The 21749-nt window shown below is 38.9% G+C and overlaps 2 protein-coding genes across 7 annotated transcripts; both read left to right on the plus strand.

Moving 5' to 3' along the window:
* Window positions 1-462: 462 nt before the first annotated feature.
* LOC311282340 (cell adhesion molecule CEACAM20-like) lies at window positions 463-10299 on the plus strand. Of its 5 annotated transcripts, none has more exons than XM_084396053.1 (9): window positions 463-539; window positions 759-1079; window positions 2656-2931; window positions 3047-3301; window positions 3527-3638; window positions 3964-4004; window positions 4249-4271; window positions 4500-4665; window positions 8443-10299. In XM_084396053.1, the coding sequence occupies exons 1-9, from the start codon at window positions 488-490 to the stop codon at window positions 8466-8468; spliced, it is 1272 nt and encodes a 423-aa protein (XP_084252179.1). In that variant the 5' UTR covers window positions 463-487; the 3' UTR covers window positions 8469-10299. The 5 variants fall into 5 exon arrangements, with proteins under 5 accessions (XP_084252179.1, XP_084252176.1, XP_084252177.1 ...); XM_084396050.1 differs by lacking the exon at window positions 8443-10299 and adding an exon at window positions 4827-5601; XM_084396051.1 differs by lacking the exon at window positions 8443-10299 and adding an exon at window positions 4827-5601 and having other exon boundaries at window positions 4252-4271.
* Window positions 10300-12438: 2139 nt separating this feature from the next.
* On the plus strand, window positions 12439-17182 carry LOC311282089 (single-strand selective monofunctional uracil DNA glycosylase-like). Of its 2 annotated transcripts, XR_014625883.1 has the most exons (4): window positions 12439-12540; window positions 13245-13539; window positions 15613-16419; window positions 16463-17182. XR_014625883.1 is itself a non-coding variant. In XM_084395651.1 (3 exons), exons 1-3 carry the CDS (start codon window positions 12515-12517, stop codon window positions 16138-16140), a joined length of 849 nt encoding a protein of 282 aa, XP_084251777.1. In that variant the 5' UTR covers window positions 12439-12514; the 3' UTR covers window positions 16141-17182. The 2 variants fall into 2 exon arrangements, 1 of the variants encoding a protein (XP_084251777.1); XM_084395651.1 differs by having other exon boundaries at window positions 15613-17182.
* The last annotated feature ends 4567 nt before the right edge of the window (window positions 17183-21749 follow it).

Here is a 21749-nt window from a genome sequence, read left to right on the forward strand (position 1 = left end):
CTTGTCATGATTTCAATTTAGTAAGTAAAAATGTTGACTTTTCAGTTTTATGTCATATTCATGAGTAAATAAGTATGTCATAATTTCAGCTTCCATAAACTTCCCGTCTTCCTTATATTTTGTTTGTAAAGTGGTTTTGAGCTTCTGAATAATGTTGGTTGGTTTGTGCCAGTAAGAGGTATAAAAAACCTAGTGAAAATATAGCATTTGTTATATTTAGTAAAACATGTACTTAGACCCACCCAATAGCAAGAGGAATCGGTAATATAAAATCATTTATTTTAATTGACTAAAGTAATTTAATTTGGATGTTACATGACCGAAGTGATTTATTTAGCTCTTCCACGATCAAAAATATGACTATGTCACTGTTAATATCCAGCGCTAGGTGGCGCAGTTCTAGACCTGCCGTTTATCATTAACTGAAAACTGATGTAAATAGTTCAGATGTTTTGAGCTGCAGCTCCTGACAGATGAGAGCTCGATCATGATGGTTTCTTATCGTTTGTACTGGACGCTGTGGATGTTGTCTTGTTTTGGTGAGACTTCTTATAACTTAAAACCGTCTATTGAATACATAGTTACTTCTATTTTAATGATGAGGTAATTGCAGAAAAATGTCTGCCTTCTACTGAAATTGTTCTACAAATAAAAAATTCACTACAGTAGTTGTAGGAGTTAACTGCAGAACAAACAAATTTAAGTATACATTTAGTGCGATTTTAACTTTCTTTTCATTTCCTTCTTTCATAAAACAGGACAATGTTTCGGTCAAGATCTGCAGTTTCCTGAGCCGGCTAATGGAGCAGTGGGAGAAAGCGTGGTGCTCGCCCCTGATAACCCACCCTCCACATCCATTCTTATAACTCAATGGTTTTTGATTTCAACACTTATAATTACAGTATCGTCTGTTGTAACTATAGTAAACCCTGCATATGAAGGCAGGGTTAGTTTGGACATCAACACACTCGCACTGGAGCTGCAGAATCTGAAACTGGATGATTCTGGAATATACAGACTCAGTGTAACAACTACTGCTGGAGGATCACTTACAGGAGAAGCTTCACTACAAGTGTTCGGTGAGTGTGTTGCTAAAACTTGGTTCAGCTTTTAAGCATAACATATTGGCCTAAAAGATGATGATATGAACCGAATTAAGTAAATATGTGAAAGGGAAAAGAGTTAGCCTACATAGTCTATTTTGTCCATGTAACATGCTGTAAATTAAACAAAAATGTGGATGTGTAAAATAATAGGATTGTTTCTGTAATCTAGACATGCAAGGTGTTAATTTGGGCACTCTTGTGTCCCAGGGATATTATTATCATTTTAAAATATTAAAACCACACATAGTATTTAAACTTAAAATTGTTATGGAAATCACACAAAAATGTCTTGGAAATGTGTTACTGTTATAATCTAATTTTAAATACCTTTTTGGCAATATTGTTTTATTGTTTATAAAATCTTGTCCAATACCTAAAACTTCAAGCTCATATCAATTTTAATAAAACATATGAATTATTACAAACCTATGAAGACCTAAACAGTGAATTACACATAAACCTTTTTGATTTAAATGGATATTTTTCACAAATTAATACTTTCCTTCAGTTGTGGCATCATTTTCATTTCAACAGTTTTACTCCTGATAAAATAGTGTTCAAAGTCTGAGGGTCCTGTTGGAGGGGTCTTGTTGACCATGGGGCGCACATATTTAAGCACAAATAATCCTTTTTTTTTATTGTTGATGGGCCTTTTCTAATGCTCTGGATGACTGTGCCTTGAAACATAAAGCCTCCCTGGCCCCTGGTCTAGGGCCCCTGAGCATTGGCCTGGTCAAATACATCCCTGACCCATTTAATACCCTAGGCTAATGTGAATTTCCAACATTGATAATAAATCAGCATATTAGTAGTGTATTTTGGTACAAAATATTTCTATTTTAAATAAATGCTGTTCTTTTTAAAACTTTTTTAACTCAGAATCCTGAAAAAGTATCAAAGGTTAGAAGTATATCAAAATAGAAAATCATTATTTTAAATTGTAGTAATATTTCACAATATTGTTGTTTGTTTGTTTTTCTGTATTTTTTATCAAATAAATGCAACCTTGATAAGCATATATATATATATATGGCCTTTTTTTTTTCTTTTTTTTTACATTTGAGCCCCTGCCCCTGAGGAACTCTCTCAACGTCCCTCGTCAACATCAATTCATTTCAGTTAATGTTAATTTCAACATTTACATATTTATAAACGAAAATTGTATTTGCTAACATAAGTTAATGCAGTGCACTAACATGAACAAACAATGAACAGCTGTATTTAAACTAATGTTAACAAAGATTAATAAATACTGTAACAAATGTATTGCTCATTGTTAGTTCATGTTAATTAATATATTAACTATAGACCTTATTGTAAGTGTTACCGTTATTTTAGTACTTCAATTTAAACGAAACAAAAATGAGAAATATTGCCTATGCAACAAGTTAAAATAATTAGATTTCTGTTAATGTTTATTGTTTATTCAAGTATTGAAAATGTTATTTATGGTTTTAGTTTTAGATTTTAATTAGCAATAAGTGCTCACTAAACGTGAAAGACTCATTTTAGATCCGGTGTATTTGTTCTTTCTCTCTTGTTTACACAGAAAAAATATCTGATGTCAGGCTTATTGGTCCAGAAGAATCATTAATAGAGGTCGACTCATCTGCTAGCATCACCTCTGAGGGAACTGGCAGCATCACCTCTGTGCAGTGGATGAAAGATAACAGTCCTCTGTCTCCTAGCAACCGCATCATCTTCTCACCTGATAACAGATCAGTGTCCATCAGTCCAGTGCAGAGATCAGACAGTGGGGAATATCAGTGTACTTATAGAAACCCTGTCAGCTCTGAGACGGCAAAACTCAGCCTGATCATCAACTGTGAGTGTTAAACATTTAAACATCAAGATGACTTGAGCTCAAACCTGATGAAATATAGACATACTTCAGCGCTCAGTTTGTCCCTCTGACAGTGAGTCTCTTGTGTTTGTTCTAGATGGACCAGAAGATGTTTCTATTGAAGGCCCGAAAGTGGTGGATTTAGGGGTCCGAGTGTCTCTGTCTTGCTCTGCAAATTCTGAACCTTCTGCCTCATTCATCTGGAGGTTTAATGGAACAGACACCAGTGTGACCACAGACACTTTCACCATAGATGAGACTGACTTCACACACAGTGGAGATTACGAATGCACTGCCTCGAATAGTGTCACGAAGGGAAGTGCTTCACAAAGACATGCTTTGCTAGTTAAAGGTAAGCAGTTAAAACTACCCTAAACATATGATAAGCAATGCCCTCACTTTAATGTACCACTTAATTTACCACTTATGTAAAAATGTTTAAAATAAAAACTATATATAAATAAATTGGCTGCTGTTTTAGCTGGTGTTTTAAATTACTTTTACATTTTTGATGAAGGATAAAGTATTGTGTGCAGCACATGATCTTCGTCTGTTGTTTCTTGTGTCTTTACTATAGTAGGTGGTGGAGGAGGAGGAGGACTGACAACAGGAGCGATAGTTAGGATTGTCATTAGTGTTTTAGTGGCAGTTGCAGGCATTTGTTTATATTTAATAAAATCCAAGAAAATGTGAGTCATTTTAAAATCACATCACAGCTTTAACACATTTATTTGAATGAATTTTGTCAGTGAGTGTCTTTGTCACAACTTGTGTCTTGGTCATTAATAATCTTTGTAAATCAAAGTCCTAATGATCAAAATCCCATTTTTATATGATACTATACCATATCAAGTACAGTCATTACAGTCATTTTCCCTTAAAACATGTTAATATTTTAGTGGTATTTCATGCATAATAACAAAATCACAACTGTCAAATGCTGCCTTTTTGTGAGACAGAAATGTGGTAAAGAAAAACAACTTTTAACAAATTGTATTTATCTTTACACTACAGCCCAAAAATAAATGACCAACAAAAAGGACAAGCAAGTGGAGGTATGTTTGTTATTTATTCTTCATAATACCAACATCCCAGACAGCAACGAAGTGTCGGCCCCGTTCCGGGCTAGATCTGGCACATGTGGATTCAACGTGTACCATATGAGGGACGGATCTGGGGAGACACTATGTTGCTGTCTGGGATGAGTATGATCTGATTGTCTTCCCCAGTTGTAACAAGATTGACTGATAATGACCTGTAAAAGATTTCAGTATCAAACTCACTGAGTGTTTCTTTCAGCAGCACAGAACATAGAGGAGCTTGTGAGTGACTTTCAGTTTTTGTTTTCTACTCAGCACAACACTTTTTTTTACCTTATATTGACAAATATTCAGTCATTATGATTGGCATTACCACTGTTTAATAGTGGGCTTTATGTTTCAGTATTTAAATATCAGCAACATACTTTTACTTCATGTGACATCATCATTGTGTATGACATTGTAATGTAAGAAAAATGAATTAATTTGGTTTTAATTTGCTGTTTGTAGCACTATGAAAGAACCCTTGATTTCCAGATGACTAGTGGAGATGGAAATATGAGTGAAATTAATATATATGTGAATCAATGTGACACTGATGAGTATGAAAATAATGACAATGAAGATGTAAAACATGGGTTTTCAAACAGACCAAGGGCTTCTACACCTCCACCAGGTGAGCAGTTTCATAATATTTATATCCATTCTGTCCTATTTTATACTTCATATGTGTGCTTTGGCTACATCACAAAATAAGAGCTATTTATTCTGTCCTGCAGTTGCAGACATTCAGGAAATCGTTAGATTCTTTTATTTTATTACATTTGTTACATTCAGGTATCAAACACTCTTCCTGTGCGCCAGCGAGGAAGTGAAGACACTAAAACATCCACTGTATACTGCAGTGTTGTATCTTCCTGCATACTACACATTTCACACAGTTTGTGATGTTTCTATTGTTACATATGTATAGAGTATTTGTATTAAAATGTTGATTTGCAGGTCCATGTGAAATCTGACCACACAAAACGCAGACTGCAGATGTAACACTTCTTTACAAAGTATTTAGGCTAGTTTGATTATATTTTCATTTACCAAGTGTGGTGGATTTTTAATAGATAAAATAGTAAACTGTATATTAAACTAACCATGTTTCTAACATCTAACGTTACTTCTCTTTTTAGGCCTAAGATGATAACACTTTGAAACACAATGTACTAAAACGTTCTGTCCTGTGTTTTTGGATGTTGTGTTGCCATACCCCTTTGACTTTGGTTGTGTGAGTGTATAGATAACAAGTTTGGGAATTGAAACTAGACAGATGACTAAATTTGAACCTTGTGATTAACAATGAAGTAATCATTAAAACAAAGTTTGCTTTACCTGGTAACAGAAGGGTTTGTCTATGAAAACCAATCAAATTGTGGGGAAATTATGTAATGCAGTATGACATTTTTGCCATACCTCCTTATTCTATAAAAACTGTTGTATTCTTTAGTTGGTGGGATTCTCAATGAAATTTGTCTGAGATCTTCCGGCCTTGCTTCTTCTTGGGGGAGATTCTCTGAGAACTGCTCGGGAAGATCTCCTGGCCGTGATTAAAGTATTTAAAGGACATTTGCTGTGGTCTGTTTGTCAATTATTCCTGCGCAGGGAGTAAGCTAGTTACGGGAACAGGTATTAGTACCTAGCCGACGTCGATGTGTAGACACGCTGGAGTATAGGATTAGCACCCAGCCGACGTCGATGTGTAGACACGCTGGAGTATAGGATTAGCACCCAGTCGATGTGTAGACGCGCTAGGGTATAGGATTAGCACCCAGTCGATGTGTAGACGCGCTAGAGTATAGGATTAGCACCCAGTCGACATCGATGTGTAGACGCGCTAGGGTATAGGGTTGTACTCAGCCGACGTCGATGTGTAGATGCGCTGGAGTATAGGATTAGCACCCAGCTGACGTCAATGTGTAGACGCGCTAGGGTATAGGGTTGTACTCAGCCGAAGTCGATGTGTAGACACGCTAGAGTATAGAATTAGCACCCAGTCGATGTGTAGACGCTGGAGTATAGGATTAGCACCCAGTCGATGTGTAGACGCGCTAGAGTATAGGATTAGCACCCAGCTGACGTCGATGTGTAGACGCGCTAGGGTATAGGGTTGTACTCAGCCGAAGTCGATGTGTAGACACGCTGGAGTATAGGATTAGCACCCAGCCGACATCGATGTGTAGACGCGCTAGGGTTGTACTCAGCCGACGTCGATGTGTAGACACGCTAGAGTATAGAATTAGCACCCAGTCGATGTGTAGACGCTGGAGTATAGGATTAGCACCCAGTCGATGTGTAGACGCGCTAGAGTATAGGATTAGCACCCAGCCGACGTCGATGTGTAGACACGCTGGAGTATAGGATTAGCACCCAGTCGATGTGTAGACGCGCTAGAGTATAGGATTAGCACCCAGCTGACGTCGATGTGTAGACGCGCTAGGGTATAGGGTTGTACTCAGCCGACATCGATGTGTAGACGCGCTAGGGTATAGGATTAGCATCCAGTCGATGTGTAGACGCGCTAGGGTATAGGATTAGCACCCAGCTGACATCGATGTGTAGACGCGCTAGGGTATAGGGTTGTACTCAGCCGACGTCGATGTGTAGACGCGCTAGAGTATAGGATTGGCACCCAGCCGACGTCAATGTGTAGACGCGCTAGGGTATAGGGTTGTACTCAGCCGACGTCGATGCGTAGACGCGCTAGGGTATAGGGTTGTACTCAGCCGACGTCGATGTGTAGATGCGCTGGAGTATAGGATTAGCACCCAGCCGACGTCAATGTGTAGACGCGCTAGGGTATAGGGTTGTACTCAGCCGACGTCGATGCGTAGACGCGCTAGGGTATAGGGTTGTACTCAGCCGACGTCGATGTGTAGATGCGCTGGAGTATAGGATTAGCACCCAGCCTACATCGATGTGTAGACGCGCTAGGGTATAGGGTTGTACTCAGCCGACGTCGATGTGTAGACGCGCTAGGGTATAAGGTTGTACTCAGCCGACGTCGATGTGTAGACGCGCTAGGGTATAGGGTTGTACTCAGGTGGCGTCGTTGTGTAGACGCGCTGGAGTATAGGATTACCACCCAGCCGACATCGATGTGTAGACGCGCTAGGGTATAGGGTTGTACTCAGCCGACGTCGATGTTTAGACACGCTGGAGTATAGGATTAGCACCCAGTCGATGTGTAGACGGGCTAGAGTATAGGATTAGCACCCAGCCGACGTCGATGTGTAGACGCGCTAGGGTATAGGGTTGTACTCAGCTGACGTCGATGTGTAGACACGCTGGAGTATAAATATTATAGGCCCAGGTAGGCTTAGGTCAGATGAGATAGGACTTAGTTAGGTTTAGGGAAAAATCTACGACACAATATAATAAGAATGTGGTTCATTCAGCTTTAACACATTTCACTATCATAAAAACCATTTAGATTTTTGCCCAACATCAGTGTAGAAACTGTAACAAACATGCACATGGACTTAAAATACTGGACAAAAATACTGCTTGACATTTAAATCAGACGTTGCGAATAACTATTCGATCACAAGATACTTTTAAAGCCCGATAAGACTTTTGAAAATGGAAGAAATTATTGTGAAATACATTGCTAAACATGGTTCTCAGGAAATGTTTGACGGAATAGAGAATATTGTTGATTAACCATATAAGTGGCCTATCTCTAAGTTTAAAAATTATCCCAAAATGCCTAGGAACAAAAAAGAAAAAAACGCTAATGCGCTTCAAGCTGGTTGTGCTTCGTATAGTAATTAGGAGGAGAGTAGATGAGTTAGAGGCTGAAAATGAGCATCTCGGTTTTTGGGTAATTAAAATAATAATAATAATAACTACCAGGCTAGTGAAATGATATGGAAAGAAGAAAAGATCAGGAAGTTGATTGTTTTGCTTGTGGAAAGATGGGACACAAGGCAAGACAGTGTCACTTTTCACACAAAAGAAAGATGGGTTATCGTGATTTGCTTAAGAAAATAGGTAATTTAGAAACCCAGTTGGCACTGTTGAAAGGAAATAAAGAAGAAGCCATTTACACCTTGTCAAACATATCACTGCACCAGCAACATGACTGTAGCTCAGTCAAAAGCAAATGCTGATGCAAATTAGATTTGGTTTTACGATAGTAACACATTTTAGAAAAAGGGTTACTATCAAAAGTGGGGTGATTCTTTATGAAAGATGTTTTATTAGCATTGCTATGTAGTTGTAATTTATAATAAATGTTTTAATGACATTCATTTTCATATAAATTTTTAAGACATTACTGATGTTCATTTGATTAAACCTGTGACTTAAATGTTTTGAATGTGAAAATATTATTGTGGGGAAAAGGGCAACCTCTTCTTATTGTGGGAAAAGGTCAACCTCTTCTTTTTGATTATTGTTTCAGATATAAGCATCAAAATGTTTGTCTGAAACGTGTAACCTCCTGGAGAAAGATGATCTGGTCGTTTGAAGGACGAGAAGGAAGTAGAACCAGTGGAGCAAGGGGATTTTCTCAAGAAAAAGAACAGAATACAGAGATTTCCAGACCTGCAAGATCCAGAACTCAAGGCCTAAAAGACCTAGAAACCCTGAGACCCACCATGGGATGGATGGAACTGATGAAGAGGCACAGACTCGAACAACACCAGTGACTGCTTCTTCTAGAAGGACTTATGGTCCAAGTGGAAAAGAATGGACAATGAGAAGTGAAACAAGAGGAGATAAAAAAAATAAATAAAAAAAATCAGAGACTACGGACAGCAGTCTTTCCACATAGAGGGAAAACAAGTGGATAAAGGATGTCCACACTGAGAAAATGGACAATACACATGACAAAATGAAAAACCACACACACACACGCACATTATATTGTCTATTGATTGTTGATTGTTTGAGTTATCAAAACCAAACAATATGCTAACATCACTGATACACATTTTGAGAGCCCAACAAGGCCTTGAAGAAAGAAAAGATTTTTGCTAAACAAATGCATGATGGAGACTTAGATATGGCCTATTCTGGTTTAATTTGGAATGTAACCTTTAAAACGGCTGTGTGCGTATGTATCTTTCTTATTATTTGCCAATGCATTATGTTAAAGGTAGGGTAGGTAATCCTGTTCAGAAACACTTTTTTTTATACTGGGTGAAATGGTCCTTCCATCCTGATAGTAGTCAATACATTATGTGTTCAGAAAAAGGAATGAAAAAAATCAGACCTCTGTAGCAGCTGCAGGACAGTAAAAACTCTGACCAATCACTGCCATTCGGTGCGAATGTAAAGAACCAATCAGATGCCTTCATGTCTCGTGCCCGCCCCGAGCCCCACTGCGCGCGCTGCCCTGCGTGCACTCATCACATGTCACCGTTCCCGGAAATATTCAGCTCAAAGCACCTGCATATGCAGTCAGCGAAGGCAAACAAGGCAAAAACTACTTCCTCGGACCCTGCCCGCACTCTTGAACGACCTCCTCTGCTTCGCCCTCAACCCCGGACCTGTCCTCGAACCGACGATGCGGTACTTGTCTCCGGACTCGGAGTGTACGTTAGTCTTCATTAGAGTCAACAATGTTTTCATCATGGAAACTCTACATGCAAAACACCGTATATGTTATGAATCTTACACGAAATTCACCTTCATCACAGTGTAACTGATGGTAATGGAAAAACGTGTATCAATGCAACCTGTTTTTAGTTTTGCCTTATAAATATAGCTCGTTACCGAATGAAACTTTACCATTATCGATATGCTAGCTTGATAGTGAGTACTAAAAGAAATCTTATTTGTTTATATTCATAGTGATAAAGTTAGGTATTTTATTACATGTGATTCTGACATGATGTCACTGTATGTACTGCGCTCCTTCCTCTCCACTCGTCTCAGGTAATAAATGCGTCTTCCAGCTGAGCCTGATAGTCGCCAATATAATGTGAGGATGCGCACTGACTGAGCAATGCTAGAGCCTTAAGGCCTCATTATACTTCTGCGTCGGACATACGCCGGAGCCTATACGCCGTAGGCAACGTGTTGGTTTTAATTTATACTTCTGTGTCGTTGTCCGCGTTGACGCGCACCTGGGGAGCATGAAACCCGAGGGAGGGGTTCTGGCAGACCAATCACAGCGCTTGTGTCCGCGTAGAATTGACGCGTTGTTACATTTTTGGAGAGGTGCACGTCAGGGTACGCCGAAGGGTACGCGCGCTACACACAGCCTACGACGTAGCTACGGCGGCAGTTCGACGCAGAAGTATAAAACAGGCTTGAGCGTTTGGCGTCGCGCGTTCATGTGTTTTGGGGGCGTCGCTTTGGAAGGACCTTAGAAGGGAGGGAGTGGGAGTGAATGGAAATAATGAGCTGTGTTTATTGCAGATTAAAAGGTCTACAGTCACTCGATTTTTATATTTTCTTTTTCAGAGTACTTACATTTTAATTTTGGTATATAAAGACAGTTTAAACAAACTTGGAATGTTTTTTTTTTAGAAAAATCCTACCTACCCTGCCTTTAAGTGTTCTGTTTAAATGTCGAATTGCAGATAACTTAATGATCGCTTTAGGACACACCTACTGGTTGTGATGGTTCTTGAACCTCTTCTCACCCACACCCACGAAAATGGACTTTAAGAAATTGTAGTCTGCCTCGACCCAGATTCCACTCCAAAATATATTTTAGAATGAGCTCATCCCCAAAATGGCTTAATTATCATGGAGATGAAAGAAAGTCAAGTTATATTGTTTCTTCACCATTTGGGTTGATCACATTTGTGTATCTTGCCACTGCTAATAAACTTCATTTTTGAGTTCTTTGACGTCCACATAATTATTTCTTACAGTGGGTTGAATAATTTTGAGACTGCAGAAGTCATTAAAAGTTGAATTGCAAACAGCTGAAAATCTGTACATTTTACAATATGCACAGAGAAATGGAGTAAAAGAGTGTTCACTTCTTAGATGTTGATTTCAGATGCTCTCCGAAAGTGCGCTGCAGACTGCTCACAGCAAACTACCAGTAATTATGTAAGCAAAGCAATGATGAAGAAATATTTAAAGGTATAGTGGAGGATTTTCTTTTTCCGGGTGGATCATCAAGACTATTGGTCCTCCTAGTTGTCAATCATTCTGGTGATATGTTTACGTAAGGCCGTCGTACGTGCTCGTCCCTAGGTAGTTTTCGCTTTCTGCGCATGCTCACTTTCGGGTGTATGTGTGTGGTGAGCTACGGTTTCAGCCATTCATTGAAGCTCGCCTGTTCTCACCGGGTTTTTTCAAAATGTCTGAGGGTCGCAAGAGAAAAAGTGTCTACGAATTGTATGACAAGAAGAGAAAGGCCTCTGAAGAAAGAAACAAGACCAGAGTGTTTTTGGGAGATTCATTCACACGATGGCGTGCGCTAAAAGCACAGGTTGGGCTTCCCACTGATGCCTCAGTCGCAAAGTTTCTACTCGACAGGTAAAGTTTGGCATGCTATTTGGAGAAATCCATTTAAAATCACTGCCAGTAAAAGTTAATGTAAGCTAATGATTAGCGATGCTAGCCCTGGCACAAGTCACGCACCGACAGCAACTTGTAAACAGAGCGTGCACGAGGAGAACTAGGCTCGTTCATGCTCTCTCGTGCACACGTTTAATAGGCGTTCCCTCTCGGGAGCAGGTAGAGTGTTGCGCATGTGCATTTTTTCAAAAAGTGGAGAGGGCGGTTCTTTTCTAAAATTCGGGAAAATCCTCCACTATACCTTTAAGATTCTGCACTATTTCTAGGTCACTAATAAATTAAGCGAACATTAATCATGTAAACTCATTTGACTGTCATCAGACATACTTGTTTTTAGATGTGTCATGATGTGAATAACTTCCTGGCACTTCCTCATGCTAGATCACAAAACGCATATCTGCATTATTCCGTCTCCCAGGTTCTCCTTTCAGAGATGAGATCAGTGGAAGTCAGTGGTTGTCACGGTGTGCATATCTACTTGTGTAATATACTGTATAGTTCTGTGATATTCATGTATATGCACTGCCAGCCAAAAATGTTGAAGTAATTAAGAATTGTTAATGTTTTTGAAAATAGTCTCTTATGCTTAACAAGGCTTGTTTTTTAATCAAAATGCACTATCAACAGTAATATTATTACAATTTTAATTTGTTTCATGTGATGACAATGCTGGATTTTCATAAACATTTCTTAATATCAGTATTTGCTGCTTAATATTTTGTGAAACCTATGATACATTTCCTCAGGATTCTTTGATGAATAGAAAGTTCAAAAGAACAGCACTGTCACTTTTAATCAACTTAATGCATCTGTGACTGTTTCCAATAAATAAATAAAGAGTAGTCCTTCCGCATTGCTGTTCGTCACTCCGTTCAGTTGGTGGTGGTAACGCGCATAAACGCTGGTTTGCCAACCACCAATAAACAAGAAGATCCCAGGATGCAACGCGGTCCGAGCGCTCTTTTGTTGCCGGAAACCCCTTTGGGAGAATGCAGTCACAGCCAGATACTGAGAGGTAAAACACATAATACCTGATAAAATAAGATCTAATAAGAGCTGTTTTAAGATGTGTGTTTGTAAGACCTCACGCCAATGAATAAAGCGGTTTTGCCTTCACGAAATCTCCTAATTTGAATGGAAGAAAGACTGAATATGTATCGCCAAAAAGTCATGTTTTTATAATGGCAAAAGAAACTCATAAAGCAGCGTAACGAAACGACCTTCAGTCAAACATTAGTAATCATGTAGCAGTAATACTTAAAAACAGTTGAAGTTTGTGTGAGGCATTAAAGCAGTGAAACCTGTACTATTACCTCTGCTGTAGACCTGTGTCTGTACATTGAAGGACAGTTCAGTTAACTCACATTGCCTTCCCCATAATATAATTGCATTTAACTAGCATACAAATATAGTTCAGTGTTGCAGGGTAATACAAATCAGATTCAATACAGCAGAACATCAGTTCAGGTCAATATAACCACTTGTACTGCAAAATTACCTATTCATAATTACTGTGTCAAGAATTGTAGTTATAAGTTATGTTAATTCTCAAATAATTTCTCACCTGATTAAAGTTCTTGAAACAAGCTTTCATTGGTATGATTTTATTAAAACAATCTTAATTTTTGCAATAGCCATCATGCCAGCAATCTGTTTAAACTGAGTCAGATGTGATTTCTTTCTTTCTTTCTTTCTTTCTTTCTTTCTTTCCATTTGTAGGTTGGAAAATGGAGAAGCATCTCAGGAAGACTGTTTACTGGGAAAAGATCCCAGCGGTCTTCCTGACCAGCTCTTTAACAGCTCTACAGTTTCTTCAAGGTTCCTGCAGGCTGAACTGGAGCTGAATCTAAGGTTACGGACACTGTCGTTTGGAAAACCAGTGCGATACACGTACAACCCGCTGGAGTACGCCTGGGACACACACCGATGCTACGTGGAGACGTTCTGTCAGGCAGGGCAGAGCGTGCTCTTTCTGGGCATGAACCCGGGGCCGTTTGGCATGGCACAAACCGGGGTCAGAAGACTTTCATTCTTTATTCTCAATTCACAATATTTATCTTTGCTCAGTGAAGAAATTAAGACATGGGAAGCACGACCTTACTTACACATAAGGGATAGTTCACCTAAAAATGAGAATTCTGCAGTTATTTGCCCACTTTCTGTCTTTTTTTTATACACTGCAGATTGTTTTAGGAAAATAACAGAATCAATAATGCTGTAAAGATGCACTAAAATAACAATAGTGTCATTATTCAGCTCAAATCAGTTCAGTGTTGATTCAATTCGGTTAAATTACTTAATCAATTATAGGCTAAGTTTTGAGTTTTGTCAATACATTGACAGACAGTGGGATAAATGATCTATGGATCCCAACATCATTCATAATATCTTTTGTGTTCAGCAGAAGAAAGAAATTCTTACGGGTTTAGAACGACGTGCGTACATTTTCAGTTTTAGATGAACTATCACTTTAATTATTCACAAAAAGACAGAATCAGGTCCAAAAATAGAGGTACAAAATTGCATACACATACAGCTGTTAAAAGAAATCACTGAACATCATTACAAAAAATTCTGGTATCCTCACATAAAGTGAAGGTAAAATTAATAGCAGAGTTCTGAACTAAGCTTTAGGAGGAGCTTGTTCAACTAATTTAGTCAAGATTACAACTCTCTACATTATTTTATTTTAAAGTTCCCTTGTAATCAATCATTTTATCCCTTAAAACTCATATTTGATCACCAAAATTATATATTTAAAAGTTTTTTTCCTTGGAAAAAACTTCTTCATGTCTTAAAATATCTTGAATGTAACTCTACAACCTTGCTGTATTTAGTATGCGTGGTTCTTTGAATATGCAAATGAGCCCCGCCTCCACTCACTCACTCAGCTCAGAGATCCACTGGTTGACGATCACACGTTGATCTGATTGGTTACAAGGTAGTTTGTGACGTCAGAAACACCAGCGATTTCAAAGCGTGTTTTTGAGACTGTCTTTGGTTCACTGCAGTTTTAAGGAGGAAATACTCAGCAATGCTGTCGACTTATGAATTTACACATGGTTTGTCTTAAAGCATATTAAAAACACCACATAGACACATAAACAACATTAAAAGCTGGATTTTCACCACAGGGGGACTTTAAGTTTTGGCCAGTTTAATTAAGTTGTCTAGGTTTGAGTCTCGATCTCGAGCCTTTTATCTGTACAAATGGACATGTGAAAGGTGGTTACTGCAACGCTTGGCCTAGTTGGGTTGCTATTTGAGGACGAGAAAAAACTTTTATGTGACAGTTCATGTCAGATTTTGTTGCTGATTTGAAATATGTTATTTAAATGTGACTTTGGCAAGCAGTTTTTGAGATTTCAGGATTCTCCCATTAAAAATAAATAGGATTTGGTCTTGGATGCCCGAAGTAGATGCCCAGAGGCTTTGCAAATATGGCTGCTGAGTGAACAGACTTTCCCTGAAAGGTTAGTAGGGGCCAAGCACCGAAAGCATACTGCGTAGACACTTATTGTAATCGTTGGCAATATATATATATATAAATTATTATTATTATTATTATTAATTTTTTTCTTCTTCGCTCTGAAAGTCCATGGCAGCCCGTAGAACCGCTTGCGGGAAAGTTATGAAATTTGGCACACCTGTAAACCACAGCAACAAAGATGAGGCATGATGCCATGATGACTCTGAGGCTGTATCTCTGCTATGCTTTGGCATATTGACACCAAACTTTGTATGTGTCATTGTCACCTCACTCTGACCACACCACATTAATTTGGTCTGATAATTCCAGGCATGTTGGCATGACTTATCCTGTTCTTTGTGTTTGGCCCCGATAATTGCTGCTTGCAGCTATATTTATTGGTTACTATTGAAAGATTCTTACACTGTTTGCATGAGATTTTATAAAAATTTCTCATGGTTTTAAAAAAGCAACAATAACTGTAGCAACTTTGGTATTTTTATGGAAACTGTGGTTTGCAAGTTTTTGTGAGGGTCTCGTTTGCTGAAAATACATGCTAGTGTAACATAAGTTCCTGGAGCAAACAAATCAATCTCGATCTCTTTATCCCTTAACAAGGTTCCGTTCGGCGAGGTGAAAGCGGTTCGTAACTGGTTGAAGATCAGTGGATCGGTCGGGCGCCCGGCAGAGGAACACCCGAAGCGACGGATCACGGGCCTCGACTGTCCTCACAGTGAAGTGAGTGGAGCCCGTTTCTGGGCCTTCTTCCAAGAGCTCTGCGGTGAACCTCACAACTTCTTCCGCCACTGTTTTGTGCACAACTTGTGCCCTCTCATCTTTATGAGTGAGTCTGGCAAGAACCTCACGCCTCCTGAGCTCCCGGCTGCGGAGCGGGATGCCCTGTTGTCCTGTTGTGATAGCGCTCTCTGTCAGGTGGTCACAGCACTGGGCGTCTCAATGGTCATCGGAGTGGGTAAACTCGCTGAGCAACGAGCTCGACGTGCGCTCTCCGGAGCAGGGATCACAGTGAGGGTGGAGGGGATCATGCATCCTTCCCCGAGAAACCCACTGGCTAATAAAGGATGGGCAAACATAGTCCGAGAGAAACTAGATCATCTGGGGGTGTTGAGTTTGCTTACCAGATGAGGAGGAGGAGGAGGAGGATGATGATGACAGCTACTACCTCATACGCATTTTAAAATTCCCCAAGCAATGCTTTTGAACCTTTCTCTTTCCATTTTAAATTACTTAATGAAACGAGACATCGATGGATGAGATGATGTATAAAACAGATGTTATGCCCATTAATGGAGAACTTACACACTTTATTTTATTTCTTTTTACATGTAATATTTATCTGTGTGTGTGTGTGTGTGTGTGTGTGTGTGTGTGTGTGTGTGTGTGTGTGTGTGTGTGTGTGTGTGTGTGTGTGTGTGTGTGTGTGTGTGTGTGTGAGTGAGTGTGTGAGTGAGTGTATGTCGATATTTTTTGATGGTCATTTCTCATTTCTATTGGGGGGAAAATCTTTTGTATGTTAAAATGTTAAGGTATACGAATATGTGATTTCTTTTTTTACAATTTTTTTTAAATCTGAAATGTATTTTTATATACATTTGGAATTTGTTTCTGGAATTTTATATTGTGTTATTTTATTTTTATTAGGACATTTGTAGACCTATAAAGGGTTAAACCAACGATTCCATATAAATCTAATTACTGCACATGATTAAATTTGGCTTAAAAACTACTGAACTTACTGTATATAAGTATTTAATTATTACACACTAACTAACCCACAGTGAGTTAAAAAGGTCATGAATTGAGAAATCAAGTTTTCCTTGATCTTTTGACATATAAGAGGTCATATCCTTTAAGTTTCTGAACTGAAAAATGCCTTTTATTTCAAAATTATTTTCGATGTAAAAATCATACTAACATTATAAGTGCACCCCAGGAAACATTAAATAATGCAGTTCATGACCTCGTGAAGCAGGATGCTTGTATAGAGTTCAATCTCGTTTTTGCTGTAGTGGAGTGCATTTCTTTCTGTGTGGTTAACCTTTAATGTTGAGTTAAATGTGTAGGTGATAACAATAAATTCTACCTCATGTTCATCACCATCCTATAATTTTGTGTTCTTCTGTTAACCAAAGTGTCAAATGAAAACGCATATATTCATCGTATCTGATGTAAATTGAGAAGCTTCTTTCTTTTTGGCATAATGGTCTGTCACTCGGACCCTTTAATAAATATGTTGTTTTTCAGTTTAAACCAGAAAAAAAATCCTTCACATTTGTATTAATAAGTTTGGTGCTTGAGTACATCGCATAGATAATCTGAAGTATAATGAAAAGATCCAGCCGTTGAATGTATATTAATTGAAGGAAGGGAAATATTGTATCTGGATACACTCTCTCGTATGAACAATATCTGGTCTTCATTGAGACTCAGGTGTGCAGAGTGGGTCATCTATTCAGTCTGTCTATATAGTGTGGTTAACTTGTGCATATTCAATTATAGCCCAGATTTCACACAACAAACATATAAGTGGTGCACACACACACACACACACTTTCAAGGCAATCAACTCTTGTTGTCACCCACTTTTATACATAAACACTCTTGCCTTTTAAACATGCTCTTTCTGCCAATGATTGAAACACACACAGAGACGCCCTGCTGATGAAACTCTTCGACTGGCAAGAGCAAGCTCTAAATCTCCTGTCCTTATTCTACTAGACCTGCGTCTACTGTGTTTGACACTCTCAACAGATCCTCTTACACAACCTTACTGGACACGGCCATGCAGGCACATGGCTTCTACCACATCTGTGCAGATGATACACGGCTCTGTCATTTCAACTTTGCGAAGACAGAGCTCCTGGTAAGTTGCAATGTAAGTCCTGTTGTGTTTACTACTAGGGTCAGTTAGCTACAGTACTTTAGACTTTTTGAAGTAAATGTAAATGTTTACTGAACTGCATTTCTAAACTAAAACAACACATGCCATTGGGGCATAGAACACCATTTTATTTCAATATTATGATTTTGGGATGTAAAATGTATTTGGTGTTGTTCATATTTCGAGGTGAATAGCAAAATGTCCTGCGGTGTGACTGTAACATTGATGACTCATCAAATGTAAATATTAGTCAAATAAAGAAGATATGTTTGGAGCAGCTAATAAATGCCTTGGCATTATTTTGTATGTATTTACTTAATTAACTATTCAAAAGTATTCAAAATGCTAAAAAGTACTTAAATAATATTTACAGTACATTTAGTTTTGAAACACAAATGCTGTCCTGCAGTGTGATTTTTGTACTGGCAGTTACATGGACAGCCATCGGGGTCCTTTAGTCAAGCCCCCTAACAGGAAGTCCCCCAGATGTTTGGATGTGCTAAGGAGGTTAAAACATAGATATCATATAAAGGCTAGATGTCTCGTCCGCGCTGCTGGCCAATGGAGCTCGACATCCGCACACGGCGGCCATCTTAAGACAGGGTGCTCGCTCACTCATAACATGGTGCATGTACTTTTAAATAACCATAACTTGCTCAATTTTCTACCGATTTTCAAACGGTTTGGTTTGTTATAAACGTCAGAGATGTAGCTATTATACTGCATACATATGAATAATTATGTTCAAAATGTTTAAGCATTCAGAATTATAGCCACGTTAATAACGTTTGTAAGAAACCAAACCGTTTGTAAATCCGTCCAGATTTCAGCGAGATAAGAGGATTTGTGTGCGTGCTGCTCACTCACCTTAATTCACAGAGCCCTGTCCTAAGATGGCCGCCGGTGATGCCGGAAGTGACTCCGCCTTAAGACATCTAGCCTTTATATGATATCTATGGGTTAAAAGGTGAGTGTTAATCTCTTATTAATTTGATACATTTCATCATTTCTGTCAGACCATGAACGTGTCCATTTTTGATAGTCCTGTGGTGTGACTGATCTAGTTCGAGAAAAAAAAAAAAAAAAAAGAATCATATTCAGGTTTAAAACAATGAACTTATTCAGTTACTGTAATGCCCAAGGTCAGTCTTGTATAGCAATGACTCAAAATGGCTGCAAAGGTTAAAGAGTCCTGTGGTGTGACATAATTAAAGGAGCCGTATGTAAGATTGTGGCCAAAACTGGTACTGCAATCACTTTTAAATTACTGTAGAGCGGTGTATCCCCTCCCCCTCCCCCCTGACTCCAGGTTGCCAGATAGGCTGCAGGATCCAGCACGGACGTTTGTAGCTGCAGCTGTGGTAACTAGAGCTGAGCTGGCAACCCGGATGCCGAAGCACTACTGACTTCGTGATTGGTAGATAGGTGGAGGGTGGCGCTTCAGGCCAAAACACAACATGACAACATCAACATCAGTTGAGGGCTGCAACTTCACTTTTATAATGACAATATCCTGGCCGGACTACTGTTGTCAGTGATATAAGTATTTGAAATGAACATGATTTCTTAATGTCTAGTGACATATCAGGGCCATTTTATGATTAATTGAAATACATTTCTTACATACAGCTCCTTTAAGTCAGATGTCTAGCTAGATTCTCGTCTGTTATGTTTGCAATATTAAACATAAATATAAATATATCTCTGTCTCTATATATATATTAAACAAATATTGTAAATATGATGTATAATATACCTATATTATACATATATTAAACATAAATATATATCTGTCTTCATTAACATAATATACCTATGTTATACATATATTAAACATCAATATATATCTGTCTTCATTTGTTTGTCGTATGTGTATGTTAACAGTCACTGATCATTGTTTTTAAAGTGATTTTTGTCCGTTTTTAGGCATGAGCAAAGAAAGGACAAGGGAAAGGTTAGCACAGGATGAAGCCAGGCATGAGGAGATCCTTAGGGAGAGAAGGAGAAAGTAAATACGTTTATAATAGGGAAATTGAGTTGGTGAAACATTCTCTAAGACGTACACTTGTATAGAAAACATGTAATAGCTTATTTATTTATTTATTTCAAGCAAATAGTGTGACAACAGAAAAGATACACAATAATGATAATAATGATAATAATAACTTAAACACTTATGCTTGAAATGGAGTGGGGAGAAGTAAAACTTATTGAACTTATTGCAATTGTTCAAACTTATTGTTCCATGAGGAAAACTTATTGTTCCATCAACAGATATCAAGAAAAAAGGAGAATTTCAACCACGAAATATAACCAGCCTCCCAAAACATAAGAGACCAAAGCTTTGTGAGGAATGGAAGAAGACAAAGGCAAGGAACAGGAAGAAGAAGAAGGATCTGGCAGCCATTTTGGATATTACTCCCCCATCACCCGAAGAACTTGATGTGTCCTTTAGTCCAGTTCATCTTTCTCCTGCTCATGGTTCTATTTCCCCAATTCCCCCCCAAAAGGTTTGTCCATCCAAGTTGACAGCAAAAATTAAGAGGCTGGAAAGAGAAAACAAGGAGCTAAAAGCAATACTCGATGGCATGAAAAAAGCTAATAGTAAAATGAGGGTTCAAAAGCATCGCTGGAATAAAGCTAAGAAAGCACGTCAACCTACCCTCAGATATTCAACGAAAAGAGCTGCGACACAAAAAAACCCCAGCAAGTCACCAACTTTCTTTCCAGGGGTGAAAACAGCAGGCTCTTGGCAGGGAAAAGGGATACTGTGGGCCGGAAAAACAACAAAATGCAGCAGCGGGTTTTGACCAAAAGAGACCTTCCAGCGTGACCTGGAGTCAATTGCATCCCATCAATTCAATTGGATGCACCAATCAGCCAAAATGAGGGAGTTAAAGGAGAAATTGCAAGAAAATGATTTGGTGTTGCACGTTGATTTCTCTGAAAATTATGGATGCAAGCTGAACACAGAAATTCAATCTTTCCACTTTGGTGGAAATAGAAACCAAGTAACCATACATACGGTGGTTGCCTACACCAAACCGGCCATTCAGAGCTTTGCAACCGTCTCAACATCTCTGAGGCATGATGCGCGTGCTGTATGGGCTCACTTACAGCCAGTCATTGAAGACCTCCAAATGCAGCATGACACAGTTTGTGTCACTCCACCTCATCACCATCACGGTCCTGTGACACAGTATCGCAACAAGGCAAATTTTTTCCTAATGAGTACACTGACATTTACCTGGGGGTTCCAGCGTCTCACATGGAATTACAGTGAACGGGGCCCCGGAAAAGGAGCTCCTGATGGGGTTGGAGCCTGTGTGAAGCGGATGCATGTTATCTCTATAGCAACACTCTCCCAGCGTTTGTACTCACTCACTCTATCTTTTCATACAGATTACATAAACAGAGAATAATTGTTTTCGTTTTGAATTAGATCATTTAATAGCAGAGACTTAAATGTTTGCCAAGCGGATGGCAGATCAGGCTGTCCAAAGGGGAGCTGATCTGCAAACTGCAGAGGCCCTCTTTGACTTCTTGTCCAGAAAAGAGGAGATGAAAATCCAAATGAAATGGATAGAGGAAAAGGAAGAATTTGACAAGCTGCTCCCTCCTGTGCTCCCTGCTGTGAAAGGCATACTAGGTACACACCAGATTTTCTCTACAACACCAGGGGAGGTGTTTCATTGGGCAGTAAGTTGCTTCTGCAGCTACCTAAAAGTGGCACTGTAATGACTGTACTTGATATGGTATAATCTGGTATGATGAATGAAAATCATTATACCCCGTCCTTCTTGGATGAAGATGTTGAAAGTGACTAAGACCATGTGTTTGAAGTGGGAAAGTT

The sequence above is a fragment of the Rutilus rutilus genome (genome assembly GCF_951802725.1).
Source record: "Rutilus rutilus genome assembly, chromosome: 22".
Lineage (NCBI taxonomy): Eukaryota > Metazoa > Chordata > Actinopteri > Cypriniformes > Leuciscidae > Rutilus > Rutilus rutilus.